This window comes from Gadus chalcogrammus, chromosome 23 (assembly GCF_026213295.1).
Source record: "Gadus chalcogrammus isolate NIFS_2021 chromosome 23, NIFS_Gcha_1.0, whole genome shotgun sequence".
Lineage (NCBI taxonomy): Eukaryota > Metazoa > Chordata > Actinopteri > Gadiformes > Gadidae > Gadus > Gadus chalcogrammus.
The window spans coordinates 312,684-332,606 of record NC_079434.1 but is presented as its reverse complement, the minus strand read 5'-3'; the positions used below and the strand labels follow the sequence as shown (position 1 = coordinate 332,606).

Here is a 19,923-nt window from a genome sequence, read left to right as displayed (position 1 = left end):
TCGCCGGTAAATTAGGGATTGATCATGCGCCCCAAGGGGCGGTTCGGCGGAAGGAGGAGGCGTGTTCTAGCGCAAACGGTATTTTGCCGTTTCTGAATACCATTGCGCTACTGACCAGGAAATACCTGGTTTAAAGTCAGTGGCACGTTGTTCAGATGCTATTTTAAGGGCGCATGCATACATGCGCATGCGATGCATACGGATTGCTTGTGCACCTCGCGCATACACTTTGCTTCTCCCATCTACCTAGCCGCACATTCTTGGTAAATTATTTGGGAAAGAACAGCTGATGCAGCGGTAATAAGTTGTACTTTTAAATCAATGCATCTGCAAACACCGTACAGCAAACACATATTTTCTTTACAGAGACATCGTGTAGGCCTACATGCCCATAACTTTTAGGATTGATGAGTATTTGATCGTGAAAAACATTGTTTTACCGCGAGTGAGTGTTAAAAAGAATGAATGAATGCGGGCGCGCGTGTGTGCTCTGTTTAAACACACGCAAACTAAACATGTAACGCATGATACAATTAATGGCAATGTCTATTACCGCGGGGACACATGCATATTAGGATAGCATACAATACTGATAAGAAACAATGTTTATAATGTATTGCGTATATCATTAAATAGAACCACAGTTACCGCATATCATATGTTATATCATATACGTTTTCTTTGCCGAAATTTATTTGAGGACTCAGTATTTCTGAAGTTGTGGAAGAAAACCCCTTATTCCATGTGTGAATTAGGCCATATTATTTGGCAATAAACTGAGCCATTTGCAGTTTGATATTCATGTGCATCTGTCTCATCGGAGACAGCAGACGCGCTGTCAAAATATCAACTCGTCCGATTCAAATGCGCTCATGGCTCTTAAAGGGGATGGGAGCTGGCACTCTCATTGGTTTGTTGGACGTTACGCCCAAACCACACCTACGGGTAACTAGGCTGCTTCAGACCAACCCTTTTGACACTTGCGCCGCGACGCAAGTGTCATTTATCCGCCTGTAAAATAGCGATAACGCCGTAGAACCGCCCACAAAGCTACTTGCGCTTTGCGCTTCCCACTTGCGTTTCAGACCGTTAAAATAGGGCCCATTAAGTCATTCATCAGTGGACCCATACCAGCAGTTGACAGGGGAATAAACAGATTCAGTCGTCTACTTGCACTGAAGAAATGGCTTTCCAGAGTCTGCAATGAAAGAGGAAGGGGCTTTATTGACAATTTCAACTTGCAAATATCTTTTCAGAGCAGATGGCCTACACCCAAACAGGTTAGGCTCAAAACTGTTAAGGGACCATCTTCTCTTCTCGCTCTCCCACAAATCTCCAAGGTCTGACGCACAGGCCACAGTCAGAGCACAGGTTGAGAAGAAGCGAGACTACAGCCTCCCCAACACATCTACTCTGCCACTATCTGACACACCGATAGCAGACAAACCACAGACCTTGATGAGAGACAACAGCCTGCCCGACACCATGGACACCGTGCCTTCCCCCATCGCTGATGCTGGCTTGGCGAGGAACGGCCACCCCCCACCTCTGCACTCCCCCATCGATGATGACCTCCAGCCTCATCTCTCCCATAGCCACAACAACAACTCCAGCGCCACTGTCTCCTCCCTTTGCGATTTTTCAGCTGAATTTAAGAAACTGGAATATGTTGGCATCAAACTTGCAACTGTGTCAATGATAGCATCGCCACGTCCTGGCCACAGGCTGATAACACCCAAGCGTAGGGAGCCCCAGCCCCCCCCCCCCTGTACTGATAGTAGTCCTGAGTATTACTGAGACAGAAAAGGGTTCAGCCGTAGACACAGTATAAAGGAAGCTTCGCATAATCTGCTGAACCCAAGGTTGCCTACGTCAAAACCTGGCAACTTTTGCATTCCTGCTGTAACCACTAAGAGAGTAAACAAAGGGAAATTTAGACACACTGCTAACCTCACAAATCTCATACCTATTGCCTCCAAAACAAAAACAACCTTAAAGCCTATCAACAACCCCATCAGGATGGGTCTACTTAATGTTAGGTCTCTTAATAACTAATCATTTTTAGTTAATGTCGTGGAAATATCAATCATAACTATAAATATACAATCACATACAAATTATATTAACCTTGTTTATATAATTATTACATTCTAAGGAACTGTATACATTCTCCCTGTAACTTAAGTTAATTCGTATTCAAGCTCCCACTGGAGCCAGGAAGTCTGGTTTTGTGACCAGGCCAATCGACTGACTTCTTTGTTGTGTAAACTCGTTTAGAGACAATTCTGTAGACATGTCCAATACCCACCCATTGTATTACAAATTGACTTGTCCTAAGGTCACTCCCACTTCCTTCCCACAATGTTAATGTTCCCTATAAGAATCTTGTGAATCTATTGTCTCGTCGAATGTGTTCTTGGTAAACTTTGCTGCCGGTACTTTTCCCATGATCATGCTTTAAGATTAAATCAAATATTTCGCTGTCCGACGTGTCCGTGAGAGAACTTTCTCTTCATCAAATGGCGTTGTCGGCAGGATCCCAATATGAGATCATCAGACTGGTAAGTTATGTTTCTTTTGAATGACTATCTTGCCATTCTGACCCTCTGACGGGATCCGGAATTTGGAAAATAGATAAACACATTTGATTAGGATCTGACCTGGACCTTTGGAGGCGATTAGCACTAAAACAACTATTCAGCTAAAGAGTGGATAAGTGGACATAGTTGCCTGCCTTTGGTATGATGAATAGATAGAGATCTATTTCAAATAGGGCTGATAATTGCACCCACGGGAAGAAGTTATTTAATTTTGACCCGGACCTTTGCACCGTTTCTGCACTGACAGAAACGGTTCAAAGGTATGATGAATAGACAGAGATCTATTTCAAATAGGGCTGATGATTGCACCCACGGGAAAATCGATCTAAAAGCATGAGGTTTCATTTAAATTCTTATTTAGGCGGAGGCTCTGTCTGATATTTTTTGCTAAAATATCCAAGAATTAGGAATCCCTACGAATTGATAATCCGTACTACGTAGGCATCAATGATCGGCCAGTAGTAGACTGTTACTACGAATGGAAAGCTTGTGCCGTGCGAATCGTTAGCAAGATTTCGCTCTGCAGATTAACTCTTGTTATGTGACCAATGCAGGAATGTTGGCGGAGAACGTTTTGATTACTCTCAGTAAGGGTAGCAACCCTCCTAAGAACTACGTACATTACAAGAGTTACGTTGGTGTGTTACAAATGAATGTGCATCCCAAGTAGAACCCATTCAGTAAGCCCAGTAATAAAACAGTTTGGGACCCCACATACGGCCAACCAGTGAATGCATTTGCTTGGACCTCACATGAATGGGTAATGTACGTCCCTCGGAAGTTATGCAATTCTGACCTCGGACCTTTGAACGTTTCTGTACTGACAGACCTTTCACTGGTATGATGAATAGATAGAGATCTATTTCAAATAGGGCTGATAATTGCACCCACGGGAAGAAGTTATTTAATTTTGACCCGGACCTTTGCACCGTTTCTGCACTGACAGAAACGGTTCAAAGGTATGATGAATAGACAGAGATCTATTTCAAATAGGGCTGATGATTGCACCCGCAGGAAAACCAAGTAGGATGAATTGAGTGGCCTCATGTTGTTTGAACCTGAATGAAATGTACATAAAATAGAGGAGCCTCCCAACCTAAAGACACCAACGACGGCGAAAAATTTGATTTAACCACTGTTCAACTTTTCTTGTCATGTTACTAAACTTATCTTTTTTCAGAAAAGTGGACGAGTGGTAAAACTAAATATAATAGAAAAATAACGTCCGGCCTTTACGGACGCAAACAGTGCCAGCAGGTAAGTATGGCACTGAAACAACTGAGGGAATAGGCCCCCCTCGGTTGTGAAAAGAAAAAATATATAAAGAACATCGTTGTGTCTCATCCCAATTGTTATGTTATGTATTTTTCGCGCCGTATTTCTATCCTTTCTTTCCATGCTTTGCTTTCATGTTGTCTACAACCTCTTGTAGACCCTTCTTCTTTCCACAGCGCTGGAGAAGCAGTTTTACGCCGTCCCGAAATTCGAAATGTATTTGAATGCGATTGTAATAGATTTACTGCTGAGCTGTATTAATATGATCTGAGAGATCGTATAGATTTTTTTTTTCAGATAAATAGCAATGCCCAAGGAACGAATACCCGAAAAACGTAGCAGTTCAGGACACTGATCGAGAGCCAGAGGACAATTCAACTCCACAAAAGTTTATTCTTCAAACAGGTTTGATTGATAAACCACGAGTGAGTACCCTGAAACTAACATAGAAATAAATAAATCGGGCTCCTTTGAGACATTGACTTTACTCTGATTTACAAATTTGTACAAAATATATTAATATCATTCAGTTAGATAACATTTCTTTGTTTCTTTATCAAACAGATCTGTAGTCTCCATTTACGTTGAGTTCCACATGTTTTAAAATTATTAAATAACATTAACATAGCCTACTTTTAGCATTAAAGAATTCATGACGTAAAACTATAACAAAAGTGATTGTATTTTGTTTCGTATATCCCTATCTGTTGTATCAGCTGTGTGTGTATTCCTTTATTCGTATTAATTTGTTTGTGTTTTCTTTCCAAAAGAACGTCTGACTCCCACAGTCATAAAGAGTAAAATGAGCGCCCATTCATCAAAACGGGACGCTAAGGTGACAATAACGGTATCTAAGCAAATAAAAAAAAGAGCGGACGTGGTAAGAACTCGCTATGGTAAGAAAAAAAACGATCCTATAGTGCCACCAAGATCCCCCGCAGATATAGTCTTGAGGGAAGAAGGCATATACTCGGTCTTTCCATTTACTTATGATGTGTACGAATGGACAGATGGCTGTTGGCCAATAGGTGGTTCTTTTGATTCTTGCAAACTACAAGAATTAAAAGAAACAATAACGTCTGGACCAGATCCGAATTGGGATTTTAATTACACACAGAATTGTTTAGATGCATGGATTCGCACGGCAAAACGACACCCAATACCGAAACCAGTTAAACAAGAAGTAACTCCAGAAATCGCGTCTAACATTTTCAAAATAACGATGCAAATCAACCCAGATTGGACAGAAGTGTGTAGAACAACTCTGTTGAACAAAACAGCAACTAGTAATGCAGAACATGTTGATAAATTAATGACTGAAATAGAGTTAACAGCCGCAGAAGTAGACGCTATTAAAACAGCCCAAAACAACATAAAAGACAAAACCGCCCTCGCTACACTTTGTGTATGGAGCCAACGTCAACTCGTTAAAGAACCCTCCAGATGTTTTTACTGCAAAAAGATAGGTCATCGGGAGAAATATTGCAGAAAGAAACACAGAGACGAGGCCAAACCGTCGGCCCCGCCCACGGAACCAGTCCGCGCCCCCCACACCATGAAGAACCCACTACAACGCCCAGGTGAGTATAATCATTACTAGGACCCCTTGGAAAAGGAAACAAGGATCCAGGCAACGCTTCTTCAACTGTCTTCCACCCCCACCGAAAATCCAAAATGCTCCGTGCAGGTAGGACAAAACCATTTTGAATTTCTTGTCGATTCTGGTGCTACAGTATCAGCTATTAACAAAACTGGTGTTTTACAAGAAAGTAACTAAACATTGAAAACGGTTGGTATTGCTGGCATTTCGATGAGTGAAACAATATAAAAGCCGGTTCCCACTATTATATCACATGTCCCATTGGAACAGAAGTTTTTAATCTCTCCCACCTCTCCTGTTACAGTTCACCCCAGAGTTTATCGCAGGTACCATCTAAACTATGGGCCATGCATAAAAATCATGCAGGATTTGTAACCTCTTCACCATCTCTTAAAGTTACATTAAAGTCAGATGCTACTTTGACTTGTACTCGACAATATCGTTTGTCCCCCGAAGCATTAGATAGAATTCAGCCGGTAATAACTTCTCTTTTATCTCAAGGTATTCTAAAGGAAACAACTACTAGTCCTTGTAACACACCCATATTGCCCCTCCCGAAGCCAGGGAGACCAGATGAATAGAGATTTGTACAAGATTTGAGAGCAGTCCACAATTGCGTTGTTCCTATCACACCCATAGTACCAGACACACATACAATACTGTCATCAATCCCTTCAGATTCCACACATTACACAGTAATTGATCTGTGCTCAGCGTTTTTCTCCATTCCAATACCATCTGACAGCCCTACCCATGGTTTTTATCCTAGTGATATGATCATGTTAAAGTCACTTAACCCAAATGTTCTCCTCCCCAGATGGCAAGGACCAATCCAGGTGTAACTGACCACGAGGGCTGCAGTCAAACTCCAAGGAAAACCAGAATGGATCCATGCAAGCCGATGCCGCCCAGCACCTCCAGAAGAGGAAAACACCAACACCTCGAATGGACCACCTCTACCGCGATCTGCATAATACTCCTGATGAGCCCAGCAGACCAATGCAACGCAACCACCAGCAACAACGACCGACTCCCAACCATAGCGGAACCCCAGCTAACCACATCATCACACAACCAGTTTGCAAGCCCACTTGCTGCAGCTCAAACCTACTTCAACACCACCAAGAATGGGCCACTTACTCCAATGAAGAGTTACCAAATGAAAAATGACTGACCTAACAGCTCGACATAAATTTTACTAATGTACATATTGATCATTTACTTTTACTAATTTCTTTGAATTTGCAAAATTTTACAAATGTACATATTGATTACTTTATTAATGATTGATTTTTACTAATTTCTTTGAATTTTGTTCCTATTATTCTGTGTTTTAACTTGTTTCACCATCATTTGTAATCCTGTGCCATAATATACTACCTGTAATAAGTGTTGATCTTATGATCAAAAAGGGAGGAACTGTCGTGGAAATATCAATCATAACTATAAATATACAATCACATACAAATTATATTAACCTTGTTTATATAATTATTACATTAGAAGAAACTGTATACATTCTCCCTGTAACTTAAAACAAATCCCTTCCTCTCTTAAAACTGAGAGAGGTTAAGTTAATTCGTATTCAAGTTCCCACTGGAACCAGTAAGTCTGGTTTTGTGACCAGGCCAATCGACTGACTTCTTTGTTGTGTAAACTATTTACAGCCACCATGTCTTGCAAACCTGCAGACATGTCCAATAACCACCCGTTGTATTGCAAATTAACTTGGCCTTAGGTCACTCCCACTCCCTACCCACAATGGAAACGTTCCCTATAAGAATGTTGTTCACCTATTGTTTCATCGAATGTGTTCTTGGTAACTTTTGCTGCCACTACTTTTCCCATGATCATGCTTTAAGATTAAATCAAATATTTCGCTGTCCGACGTGTCCGTGAGAGAACTTTCTCTTCATCAGTTAATGATTATATTACCACCTCTAAACTGGATTTTATGTTTTTTACTGAAACATGGCTGGAACAAAATAACAGTGCAACCGTTCTGATAGAGACAGCTCCCAACTATAACCTTTTAGATGCATGTAGATCTAGAAAAAGAGGTGGAAGGGTTGCTGCTGGAAACAGATGTTATTTGGTGATTTTCCATCATTCGAATACCTCCTTTGTGCTGTATTGAAATGCTCCCCCAGTGTTCTCCTATTAATTATTTACAGGCCACCCACATACTCTGCAAATTTTTTCGATGACTTCACAGAATTATTGTCTAGCATCTCCACAGACTTTGGCAGTCTAGTTAGAACTGGTAACTTTTTACCATTTTGGACACATTTGAACTGTCTCAACATGTGAAAGAGGCTACTCATTGTAAGAGGAACACTCTAGACCAGGGGCCGTATTCACAAAGGATCTTAGGGCTAAAAGTAGGTCCTAACTGGCGAATTTAGGAGTAACTCCTACAAATAATGGGCGTGTCACTCTTAAATTTAGGACTCCTAACTTTTTTCACTAAGAGCAATTCACAAAGTATTTTAGGACTAAAAGAAGCACCTAAGTCTAGGAGAGCTTAAAAGTCCCCAAGAGGACTCCTAACTCGGTAAGACCTATTCACAAAGAATCTTAAAATGCCTGCGAGACGAAATGTTAGGGTATTCAACTTATTGTGGAGTTAATGTGCGATGCAATAACATCCCCGACTAACAGGAATAATCAGATTAGTCCCGAAATAAAATGTTTGGCCACACTACGTTATTTAGCAACAGGGGAAATGCAACTTTGCAATGCCGACGATTTAAAATTATCGCAACCATCAGTCAGCCGTGCCATAAACTTTCCTTTGGACATTCAACAATTACACAGGATCAAAGCCAACTTCATGGCAATTGCATGTATGCCCGGTGTGGTCGGTGCTATTGACGGGACGCACATAAAAAAAATTGCGAGATCAAAAGACGAGGACGTGTTCGTCAATAGGAAGAAAGTGCATTCCATCAACACGCAGGTTGTTTTTGATGCAAATTTTAACATAGCCTACTGGATGTTGTTGCAAAGTGGCCTGGATCTTCAGCTACCCATGATGCGCGCATTTTAATGGTGAGCGGTCTGAGGCAGCTTTTTGAGATGTACCAGTTGGGTGTCACTTGCTGGGTGACAGTGATTATCCATACAAGACGTGGCTCTAGACACCCTACCTCAATCCACAACCGGGAGCACAGTTAAAGTGTAACATGTAAGTGATTACGCAGATTACGCTTAGTCCTACACTCAAAAAAATGAACTAGGGCATGTGTTTGATTAGCAAGCTAGAATTATGTTAACATGAAATGATTGAAACATGTTTTTCGTCATTACATGATTCATTCTTGTTCATAATAGCTGATTTGAAGAAAATGCAGATCAATCAGAAACATATATATCAATCCAATGAGAAGTGGATTAATCAAGACAATGACTGTTGTACTGTGAGCTATTGCGCATGCTCGTTCCCGCCCTTGACCGACCGGATGACACGGACTGATACGGACGACTAGCACTTGCTCCATATTTATCGTATAGCATCCTTCAATTTACGAGGTAAGTAATTCATATCTATAATCACGAATATATATTATTTAACCGTGTGAGTGTTAAATTGTACTTATTAGCCCTTATGATACATTTCCCAAGTTTTCTCTGTCACTCGTTTCCTAGTTAGCGGTAAGTAGCTCAACTCCGCCTTGCTAGGTTTCTATAATTTACACCCATGGACCACCCGAGTATTCTCAAAGTTGATTTTCGTGCTTCGTATTGAAAGAAATGGCAATGTATGTGTATACAACCACCACCGTGTGCATTGGTAGCGGGGAGTGCCACCACATAGTCATAGCCATGTTGCTAGCGCACGTGTGCATGGGTAGTGGGGGAGTGCTAGCACATGGTCATAGCCATGGTGTTAGTGCACGTGTGCATCAGTGTTAATTTCGTTGCGTTAATGACACGTTGGATCTTAGCTACAGAGGCGGGCCGTCAGGGCTAGCAAAGCCTTCTCTGCTGGACTAGAACCTTTCAGAACAATACATTATTTTTATTAGACAGATAATTGATACCTTTTGAATATATATATATTTTTTCATTCTATCTATTTTGCGACGAAGCGGCCGCGCAAACCCGACAAGCATGATTGGCCGGCCCACGGGAGGCCGCGGCCCCTATGGCATCTGCCCGAATGCCAGACCGTCCAGTCCGTCGCTGGCGCTAATATACGGTATATATTATCGTGCTGGAGGCAACACAACTGAAGGAAAAATAAATAAATACGTATTTAGACTTATGTGAACAAACTTATTAAAATAGAATGAAAAAATAAATAAATAAATAAATATATATATATATATATATATATATTAAAAGGTATCAATTATATATTTAATAAAAATAATGTATTGTTCTGAAAGGTTCTAGTCCAGCAGAGAAGGCTTTGCTGGCCCTGACGGCCCGCCTCTGTAGCTAAGGTCCGTCCTATTTACTGGAGGAGTGAACGTTGTTTCATGTTTCCGTTGCATAAGAACCTTACGGGAGGGTAATGATTGGAAAATATGCATTTTGAATGTCCAAATAGCACCACCAACATTTTAGTCGCGTCTCATCTCTCATCTTCAGTTGCGTTGCCTCCAGCGCGATAATATATATATTAGAGCCAGCGACGGTCTGGCATTCGGGCAGATGCCATGTTTATAACATTTTAAAACTGTTCATCTTTCTTTTTTTTTCACCAGAAATACATCAGAAAAGTAGCTGTCCCCCTGCTCAAATTTTTGTCTGCTGATACCTTTAGCCTCACATGGTAAGTTAATATTTGTATCAGATTGTTTATCCATTTGTACAAAGATAAATAAACATAACATTAAGCTGATATCAGTGTTAAATAATTTTTGCAAACTGAATTTACTCATTCCTGAGGTTGCCTTATGAGTATTTGCTCACATTTTTTTTATAAGGCCTTGCTGTTAACAGAGTTCCTTCAGTTTTATCTGTTCAACATTTGATACTACATTGTGCTGTTAATACAAATTCATCACCTGCATCAATATATAAGCTAAAATAAAAAGTCCACTTGCAAAATTCCTAGATTCTTCGCTCAGAAGATGTGTTAAAGTGCTTACCTGTAGCTTGCTATTTCATGTGAGGAAATGTAGTTTGCATGTTGTCTATGATCATATCTTAAATGTTTTAATGATGCTTGAAATAACAATATTGAGTCTCACTTATTTAACAAAAAAAACAACACTAAAACAGCCATTAACGTGTTGTGTGGCATGCATGTGTGGGGGAGATGCAAAGTACTGTCCTTTTTCATCATAATAAATATCCTGCTTATTTATTTATTTATTTATTTATCAAGATCACATTCCCTTGACATGTTGCATATGAATTATTTGCTAATCTTTATTTTTATTTTTTTTGTTACAGTGACCTGACCTCTATGTGGCAGTGCAGACATTGTGTAACCAGAGAGATTAGCAGGTACAAATTACTGAAACATTATAAACTACATCATCATTATGGGAGAGGCCAACAATATCAATGCATATATGTAAATTGTCCTTGCACATTCAGAACGTGGACTGGACTCCGAACCCATGTCTATAAAGCTCATTCATTCCAACCTACACAGACTGCGTTGAATTCAGTAACATTTAAATGTGAGGTATGCGGACGTAGTGACCTCTCTACTGAGAGGGATTTTTTTGTTCACATTGGGACACATCTGCGAAGTTGTGAGACGGTTGGTTGTGTTTTTCTTGGATGCTCTTTCCAAACCAATATTAATAGTACATTTAACACTCACAAAAAGAGAAAGCATCATCCACACACACTGCAAGATTTTAAAACCAGTGTGATTAAGTTTGTGAACCCCGTTGAAGGACCGGTTGCCTCTGACGGTGTTGGGACTGGCTATCCAGCTGATGTGTCATTTGATGAAGTTGAGGCTGAGACAGTGACAGTAAAGGAAATTGGAGCTGTGGAAAATCTGCCAGAAGTTATTGAGCGGAAAATAGCAGCAATATTGTTAAAATTAGAACATATATTTCATATTCCTGCAAAAGGTGTGGATGAGTTACTGGAAGAGTTGCATTTTCTAAGTTCAGCTAGTGTACCTGTCACAAAGCATACAATTACAGAAATCTTCAAGAGCCATAACCTCAATATTGGTCCGGCAGTTGTCGAAGAACTTGCTAATTCTGTATTCGTCTCTAACCCTGTCTCTAAAAGTTTTGAAAGGTCTGGCCCTCTTGCCACATCCTATAAAAGAAAAAAATATTACAAGGTTCATTTTAGAGTTGTTGAAGCGACCGAGTATATTTTATCTGTGGAACAAAGGAGGTCATTTCAATATGTCCCATTATTACAGTTATTGCAGGAAGTACTGAGTCACAATAAAATAGTGAATAAAGTGATTGAAGAACACACAGCTCAAATAAATAGAGAAGCTTTGCATGGTGATCAACGAGTTTACAGGTCTTTTCGAGATGGTGAAAATTACAAAACAAATAGCTTTCTAGCTGTTGATGAGTTGAGATTTTCCATAAAACTTTACATCGACGAATTTGAGGTTTGTAATCCTCTTGGGACCTCTCGCAAAAAGCACAAGCTTTGTGGGGTGTATTGGGTTTTGGACAATTTGCCGCCTGGCTCTCATTCTGCTCTCTCATCAATTTATTTAGCTGTTCTTTGTAAAAGTGACGATTTGAGGAAATTCGGTTTCAAAGAAGTTTTGGATCCACTTTTGAAAGATCTGGTAATTCTGGAGGAGCATGGTTTGTTCATCAGTCAATTGAATAAGTGTATCAAAGGCACTGTGAGTTGCGTAATAGCTGATAACCTAGGTGCCCATGGCCTGGCAGGTTTTGTAGAAAGTTTCTCTGGTGAATACATCTGTAGATTCTGTACAGCTAAGAAAACAGAAATTCAGTCATTGACAGCTGGTCGTTTTGAGCGCAGAACGCTGGAACTTCATGATGCACACTTAAAGTGTGCACTGGAAAAGGCAAGTGCATACTGTGGTGTTAAACGTGAATGTGTTCTGAGCAAGGCTCTGTCACATTTTCATCTTACTGCAGGTTATCCTCCAGATCTTGCCCATGATCTTTTTGAGGGCATTATACCTGTAGAGCTAGCTCATTGTTTTTCTCTTTTGATTTCAAAAAAGTATTTCACTTTAGAAAAACTTAACAATTTGATCAAAACTTTTGAATATAAATGGGCAGATAAAACAAATCGTCCTGCTGCAATACCACAGACTTTCTCGGTAAAAAAAAGCATTGGTGGAAATGCACACGAGAATTGGGCTCTGCTTCGATTGTTGCCTCTGATCATTGGTCCACTTGTTCCGGAGGATGAACCTGTATGGCATGTTGTTTTGGATCTAAAGGACATAGTGGAGCTTGTTGTAGCCCCTGTCCACTCTGATGAGTCAATAGCTTACCTCGAGTTCAAAATTGATGAACATCGCCTGAGATACCAAGACCTTTTTCCCAACAACCGTCTTCTCCCTAAACATCATTTTTTGGAGCACTATCCTGCTCTGATTCGCCAATTTGGCCCTCTTGTCCATGCATGGACTATGAGATTCGAGGCAAAACATAGTGTCTTCAAACAGATTGCTCGCCATACCAACTGTTTCAAAAACATATCTCTCACTCTTGCAAGAAAACATCAGCTTGCAATTGCCTCTGACTTGCACTGTCTTCACCATAGGACACCTTTGTCGGTAACAAGTGTCTCATCAGTACCCGTGGATGTTTTGCAAGGTGACATTGCAGCTGCTATTAAGCAAAGATTACCAGATGAGACTGATGTCCACATTACAAACTTTGCTTCATACAATGGAATGAATTACAACAAAGGAATGATTCTTGTCCATGGGCAATTATTTGGTCTGCCCGAGTTAGCTGAAATTCTGCAGATTTGTATTTTGCAAGGCAAGATACATTTTATTGTAAAAAAGTTCTCTAGTTGGTATAGAGAGCATTTTCGAGCTTTTGAATTGGACACGTCACATGTGAGAGAGGTGGCTCTGATTGAGCATGGGGAACTACTCGATGACTACCCGTTAGCTGCCTATTCAGTGGGATGCCTGCGTCTGGTTTCTCTGAAGAGACACACTAACTTGCACGGATAATGGGAGTAATGTTTGTAAGTATTCACACCCACAATCAACCCAATCATGTTCTCATCATAGACTGTTATCTTCAAGGTGAAGTCAAAATCAATACATTTCTTCTCACCTTCCCTGTATTTGCCAAACAAAAAGACGAGCCTTCTCCATAAGCTGACTTAAACTTTCATTTTGTGAAGTCTGGTTTAGTGGTTTCCTAATGTTGGGATTTTATTGATGGTGTTTACATTTACATTTAGGGCATTTAGCAGACGCTTTTATCCAAAGCGACTTACATTGGTTAACACACATTGACACACCGACGGCAGAGTTAACCATGCAAGGCGACAGCCAGCTCGTCAGGAGCAATTAGGGTTAAGTGTCTTGCTAAGGACTGTCTTGCTGGTACTGCTAAGGACCTGTGCATTGTACCTGTCAAATAAACATCACAAGCCATCACACAGTTTGTACAAAAAGTGCCTATTGTGCCAAATTCAACCTTTTTGTTTGCGTTTTCAGGTCTCCATAATGACCCAACCTATGATACTGAGGGTCATCCTGGGTGAAGACGATGCCCGAAAAATCGTTCTGCCAGCAGGGAGACCAGACTCCATCGAGGAATTGATAAAGACGTTAAAGCAAAATTTTGGATTGGACCAGGACTTTCGTCTACAATATCAGGACGCCGATTTTGGGATGGAATTTATTAATCTTTCAGCGATCGCGGAAATTGACAACAAAGCCACCTTAAAGGTGGTCTATTTGCATAATTCTTCTGCAGAAGAATCAATTACGCTCCAGCTAGTACCTGTTGAGCACCTTGATGCCTCATTTTCCTCTGTTGAGCACCTTGATGCCTCATTTTCCTCTGTTGAGACGGAAAATACCGAGCCTGCTTCATCAGCTTCATCAGCATCGTCTTCACCCTCTGCACGGCAGAGGTCTTGGCCGAGTGTTTTCTCTATCCCTCAATTTAATTATGAGTCTGAACTACAGCTCGAAAAAGCTGATGCTGAATACAGCGCAAGAGGGTCTCACCTTAGCCTCCAACCAAAGCTTAAATCTCACATCCTGGAACGCCTGTCAGAAGAAATTCTCAAATTCAAAGCCTATCCCACTGACTACGATTTGAATGAAGTTGCAGAAGCACTTGTGAAAAAGCATCCATGTTTGAGGGAGCAAGGATCCTTCAATGGCTGCTACGGGTGGAAGATAAGCCTAAAATACAAAATGGCAAACTTCCGGTCCAAGCTGAGAGGCCTGGGATACTCTGAGGTAACAATCAATTCCCTCAAGAACAAGAACCAAGACAAGCGTTCGGCAGCGCTGAATGTCAAAAAGCCTAGAAGGGCGGAAGTGAATTACTGTCCGCAGCATCCAAAAGGAGAAACCACTGAGAGTCTTGAGAAGGAAAGAGTCGCACTGCTTTCAGAAAATAAGAAGAGGAACAATGACTTTGTTGTGACATTGAAAATGGAGAACACATTCTCATACAGGAGGCAGGAAATCCTTGAAGGAGAGCCCTTGGTTACAGACGTCAAGAGCAGATGGCCAGCTCTGTTCAATGCGAAAGAGGTGCTTGTCTTATGTGTACTGAGGTTTTATTATTAGCAGTTCCTTTTTCTCTCCACTGATGGTGATTAAACAACTAATGGGTCATTGTTCATTTTTGTGTTGGTTCTGAAAGGGTAAGTGACATGTGCATTATTGTATTTCCAGATCAATAAGGAGTTCCATCGCATATCAACTGTACCTCTTATCTCAACATTCTTTGCTGCTCTTGACCGGTACACTCCCCGCCTGATGGAGTTATTTCAGGGCAAGGGTGGAGTGCAAGGAAGAAAAATGAGCCATCTCATCATGGACATTTCCAAGGTTTGTATTAAAGAGTTGATTATGCCTCTTGTCCCTGTGCTATAAGAGTATTAACAAAAAGATGGAATATTGTCTCAAGTTTATTTTTCTTCCCTCAGGACGACACAATTGAAACAAAACGTGCATGTGTCCTCAAGTCCTTGTTCGTCTACCTGAACGAAGACCCAGATAAATTATTCAAGGATTATATGGTGAGTTACATACACAATGTTTGATTTAAGAGGCTGTAAACAAGTTGGAAATAAACAATATTTATTCGCTTTATATGATAAATTCTAGGAGTAACCAAGTGTGATACATATAAAGGTGCATTGTGTAGAGGAATTGGTGTTTTTCCCGAAAAATACTTGGCTTAATAAGTATATAATCTCTTAAATAAAAGGTTTTATTTGTATGATGTTAGAATGAGCCTTCCATATACTTCCATAAATACATCTTCACCTCATCACTTAAAGGTCCCATGACATGAAAATCTCACTTTGGGAGGTTTTCTAACATAAATATGAGTTCCCCTAGCCTGCCTATGGTCCCCCAGTGGCTAAAACTTGCGTTTGGTGTAAAACTAGCACTAGCTGTTCTGCTCGCCTTTGAAAAAACGGAGGCTCAAGCGCGCTGATTTCAGTGATGTTGCTAGGTACGCGTCCTGCGTCCCTGACAACATTAAAATCTGAAAGGACACACTAAACTCACTATCCATGCGTCCCGGGGACGCATCTCATTTTCCCCATGAAAAACGATACATTGTGAACATTAAACAACTCGTGTTTAATCACAGTAACTGGCCAAAGAAACCTTGTGAGCAGACCGGACAAGCGCTGTTTCAACCCTCTGCGCATCTACTCGGCGCAGACGTGATCCCCTGTACAAAGTATCGCGACATGCTAATTTAGCCGCTACCAAAACAACTAGCTCGTCACCGCTGATTTCATTTCAACAATTAAAAATACGAACTTCAAAGTAAATAAACCCACGTTTCCCCTGCTCGATGCTGTGCTCATTCGTGTCGATTATGTTGTAACATTTAGGGGACGTGCTGTAATGAAATAAATGAAACATAATCCGGTGGTGGTGATAAACTACATTGAACGGCAGCCGCCATATTGTTATGCCCAAACGGCGCCTGCGCATACATCGCGCTTCCAACGAGATCCCGTTTTTCTCGAGAAACAGGCAGAGAAGAGAGAACGCAAAAATGCCACCAAAGAAAAAGATGAAACCTATTGCAGGTCAGCAAACTATTGCAGCTGCATTTTCTGTCCCCACTACCTCTGCACTCCTCCCTGACTCTGATCAGCCTAGAGAGAGTACCTCAACATTGCCTGTACCTACTTCTGCCTCCATACACGTTCATTTATATACATTTAATTTAAGATATAGAATAATAATAAAAAAGAAACACATTTTTTAAACTGGGGAGTCGGGACCCATTGAATTTCTCAGGGACCCACCCAACTCGCCACCTGTGGGTCCCGGGGACTCACTACATTGAAAACCTATCAACATCACTGATGTCTGTGCTCATGACGTCATCAGGAATCTCAGCTCCTCCCCTTACTCTGCCTGGCCCGCCCAGAGACGTTGGCCCGCCAATGAGATTCGACCGTGCGAGCGCCACATGTGTGTGTGTGAATACACACACTGTAACGCAAGTGTTTCTTGTCGGTTCTTTGACGTGTCTTGTATTTCCAGAACAAGACTGTCGTGGGGGTTATCTGAGCCATGGTTGAGAAGGAATTGGGGGAAAGGAACTTTGGTTTGACTCGCTGAAGTACATGAACTGCGACATGCCGCCGGTTGCCGCGAGGCACCATCGCCCGGCAGCCGGCAGCAGGCAGCGCGTGGTTCAGTCGACTTCAGGTTGATGTGAAAGTGGAAGAACCAGAGTATCATCATAATATCGTCTGGAGGCGCACACAATATGTTATATGTTATAGATATCTATGTATTATATTATTTAGATATAGAGCTCCAGGACTGTAACGCAAGTGTTGTACACTTCCTTGTTATTTGGATAACCGTTCTGCTGTTGGTGTGATGGCGCATAACACGTCGGACTCTCGTCTCTGGTATTTCTACAACGAGACTCGTATTGGGGGTTATCTCAGCCAAGGTTGAGAATGAATTGGGGGGGAAGGAACTTTGGCTTTGACTCCCTCAAGAACATGAACCACGACAAGGAGGAGAAAGGGATCTTGGCCGGGCAGCGCTTATGCACCTCCGCCTCCGGCGGTGGTCCCTCAGCGGGGCTCAAGCGGGAGACATTCGCCGCCAACAATCCCTTTCTCCTCCATGTCGTGGTTCAAGTTTGGGGTTAGCAGGGGAGCGTTGACCTCTATATCATTACGACTAGATGTGCCAAAATACGTGTTCTAACGCACTACATCTTTTAAGTGGCAAAACATACATTTGAAACTAATACAAATAGAAATTGTTTGTTTCATGACAGACATAACGTAGTTTTAGTTTTAATACAATATTGATAATTTTTATCTATTTTGTGCAGAGCTGGTTTGAACTCATAAATTCAAGCACAAATAAAACGATGTACATATTATATCCCACAGAACACAGACACCGAGGTCAGCGCCTGCAAGGCACAAACTGTGCTGGGAGTCTATGCAATGAAAAGGGAAGGCGCGGAGCCTGGAGACGAACTAGAGGACGTTGGCGTCCTCATCGAGGGAGAGGAGGTGATCAGCGATCTTGGCAACATCGGGATGGCCTTCGTGCTTTTATTTGGACTGATTTACTGCCTTAACTTAACCTACCCAGCAGACCTCAAGTGTACATTCGAAGTGGTACAGAAAATTCTTCTCAATCTGGATGGGCAGAGGCTGTCCTCAAAGGCACAGTTCCTAAAAAATAAGCTGATGGACTGAATTCCCTCCAGATAGACAGTCTGTGGAGATTTTTTTTTATTTTTATAAGTTTAAAACTAGTTCAGAGGGTCTTTCATGTTTGTTGAGCAGAGAATCTTTTTTTGATGGTGTGTGTGTGTGTGTGCGTGCCTGCGTATGCGTGCCTGCGTCTGCGTGCGTGCCTGCGTGTGTGTACCTGCGTTTTTTTTGTGTGTGCGTCTGCATGCCTGCGTATGCGTGCCTGCGTCTGCGTGCGTGCCTGCGTGTGCGTACCTGCGTGTGTGTACCTGCGTGTGTGTGTACCTGCGTTTTTTTTTGTGTGTGCGTCTGCGTGCCTGCGCCTGCGTGTGCGTGCCTGCGTGTGCGTACCTGCGTGTGTGTACCTGCGTGTTTTTTTTGTGTGTGTGCGTCTGCGTGCCTGCGTATGCGTGCCTGCGTCTGCGTGCGTGCCTGCGTGTGCGTACCTGCGTGTGTGTACCTGCGTGTGTGTACCTGCGGTTTTTTTTGTGTGTGCGTCTGCGTGCCTGCGTATGCGTGCCTGCGTCTGCGTGCGTGCCTGCGCGTGTGTACCTGCGCGTGTGTACCTGCGTGTGTGTACCTGCGTTTTTTTTTGTGCGTGTGCGTACTTGCGTGTGCGTAGCTGCGTGTATGTACCTGCGTTTTTTTTTGTGTGCGTCTGCGTGCCTGCGTCTGCGTGTGTGTACCTGCGTGTACATGCATTTGGGTAAAAAAAATTGCGTGTGTGTGTGCACCTGCATTACATCGGTTTTTCAGACCAAATGTTGAATAAAATTGTAAAATTTGAATTTGTATGCTATCTATTATGCACATTTGTTCGTATACAATACATTCTTGTACTAGGAATGAAAGAAACACTTGCAAGATCAACATTAGTTAAACTGACAAACCCCACATGAATTACTACAACAAGGTGAAATTATGTTGGACTAAGTTGTTTGACCAATAATATAATACATTGAAATTGATTTGATCAAAAAAACCTGCAAATTAGTTTAATTTAAATATTACAATTATGTTCAAATAACATGATTAAGGTTCGCTGACATAACATGATTTGTTTACGTGGAATTTAGGTGGCATGATAAAATCATGTTGGTTCAATGAAGTACAAACAAATAAATTCAACAAGATGCAAATTAGTTGAATGAAAATATTAACATTATGTTCAACCTACACATGTACAATGTGTTCAAATAACATGATTAAGGTTCGCTGACATAACATGATTTGTTTACGTGGAATTTAGGTGGCATGATAAAATCATGTTGGTTCAATGAAGTACAAACAAATAAATTCAACAAGATGCAAATTAGTTGAATGAAAATATTAACATTATGTTCAACCTACACATGTACAATGTGTTCAAATAACATGATTAAGATTCGCTGACATAACATGATTTGTTTACGTGGAATTTAGGTGGCATGATAAAATCACGTTGATCCAATGATTTTTTTTTTTGAGTGTATGCGTAAAACACATCGTATTGGCTCTTTGACGCCTTTTATTTGTTGAATCCATATTTATTATTGTTTACTGATTTCTTCCATGTATGCTAGAGCACACAAACATACACAAAATGTTGTGGAGAGAGGAATT

At 41.3% G+C, this 19,923-nt stretch overlaps 2 protein-coding genes across 2 annotated transcripts; both read left to right on the top strand.

The window, feature by feature from the left end:
• Positions 1-10,230: 10,230 nt before the first annotated feature.
• On the top strand, positions 10,231-13,919 carry LOC130376783 (uncharacterized). Its single transcript, XM_056583658.1, has 2 exons — positions 10,231-10,255; positions 10,882-13,919. The coding sequence occupies exon 2, from the start codon at positions 10,895-10,897 to the stop codon at positions 13,592-13,594; it is 2,700 nt and encodes an 899-aa protein (XP_056439633.1). The 5' UTR covers positions 10,231-10,255; positions 10,882-10,894; the 3' UTR covers positions 13,595-13,919.
• A 21-nt stretch (positions 13,920-13,940) lies between these two features.
• Positions 13,941-18,621, top strand: LOC130376793 (uncharacterized). Its single transcript, XM_056583680.1, has 4 exons — positions 13,941-15,145; positions 15,290-15,445; positions 15,544-15,636; positions 18,010-18,621. Exons 1-4 carry the CDS (start codon positions 14,099-14,101, stop codon positions 18,322-18,324), a joined length of 1,611 nt encoding a protein of 536 aa, XP_056439655.1. The 5' UTR covers positions 13,941-14,098; the 3' UTR covers positions 18,325-18,621.
• The last annotated feature ends 1,302 nt before the right edge of the window (positions 18,622-19,923 follow it).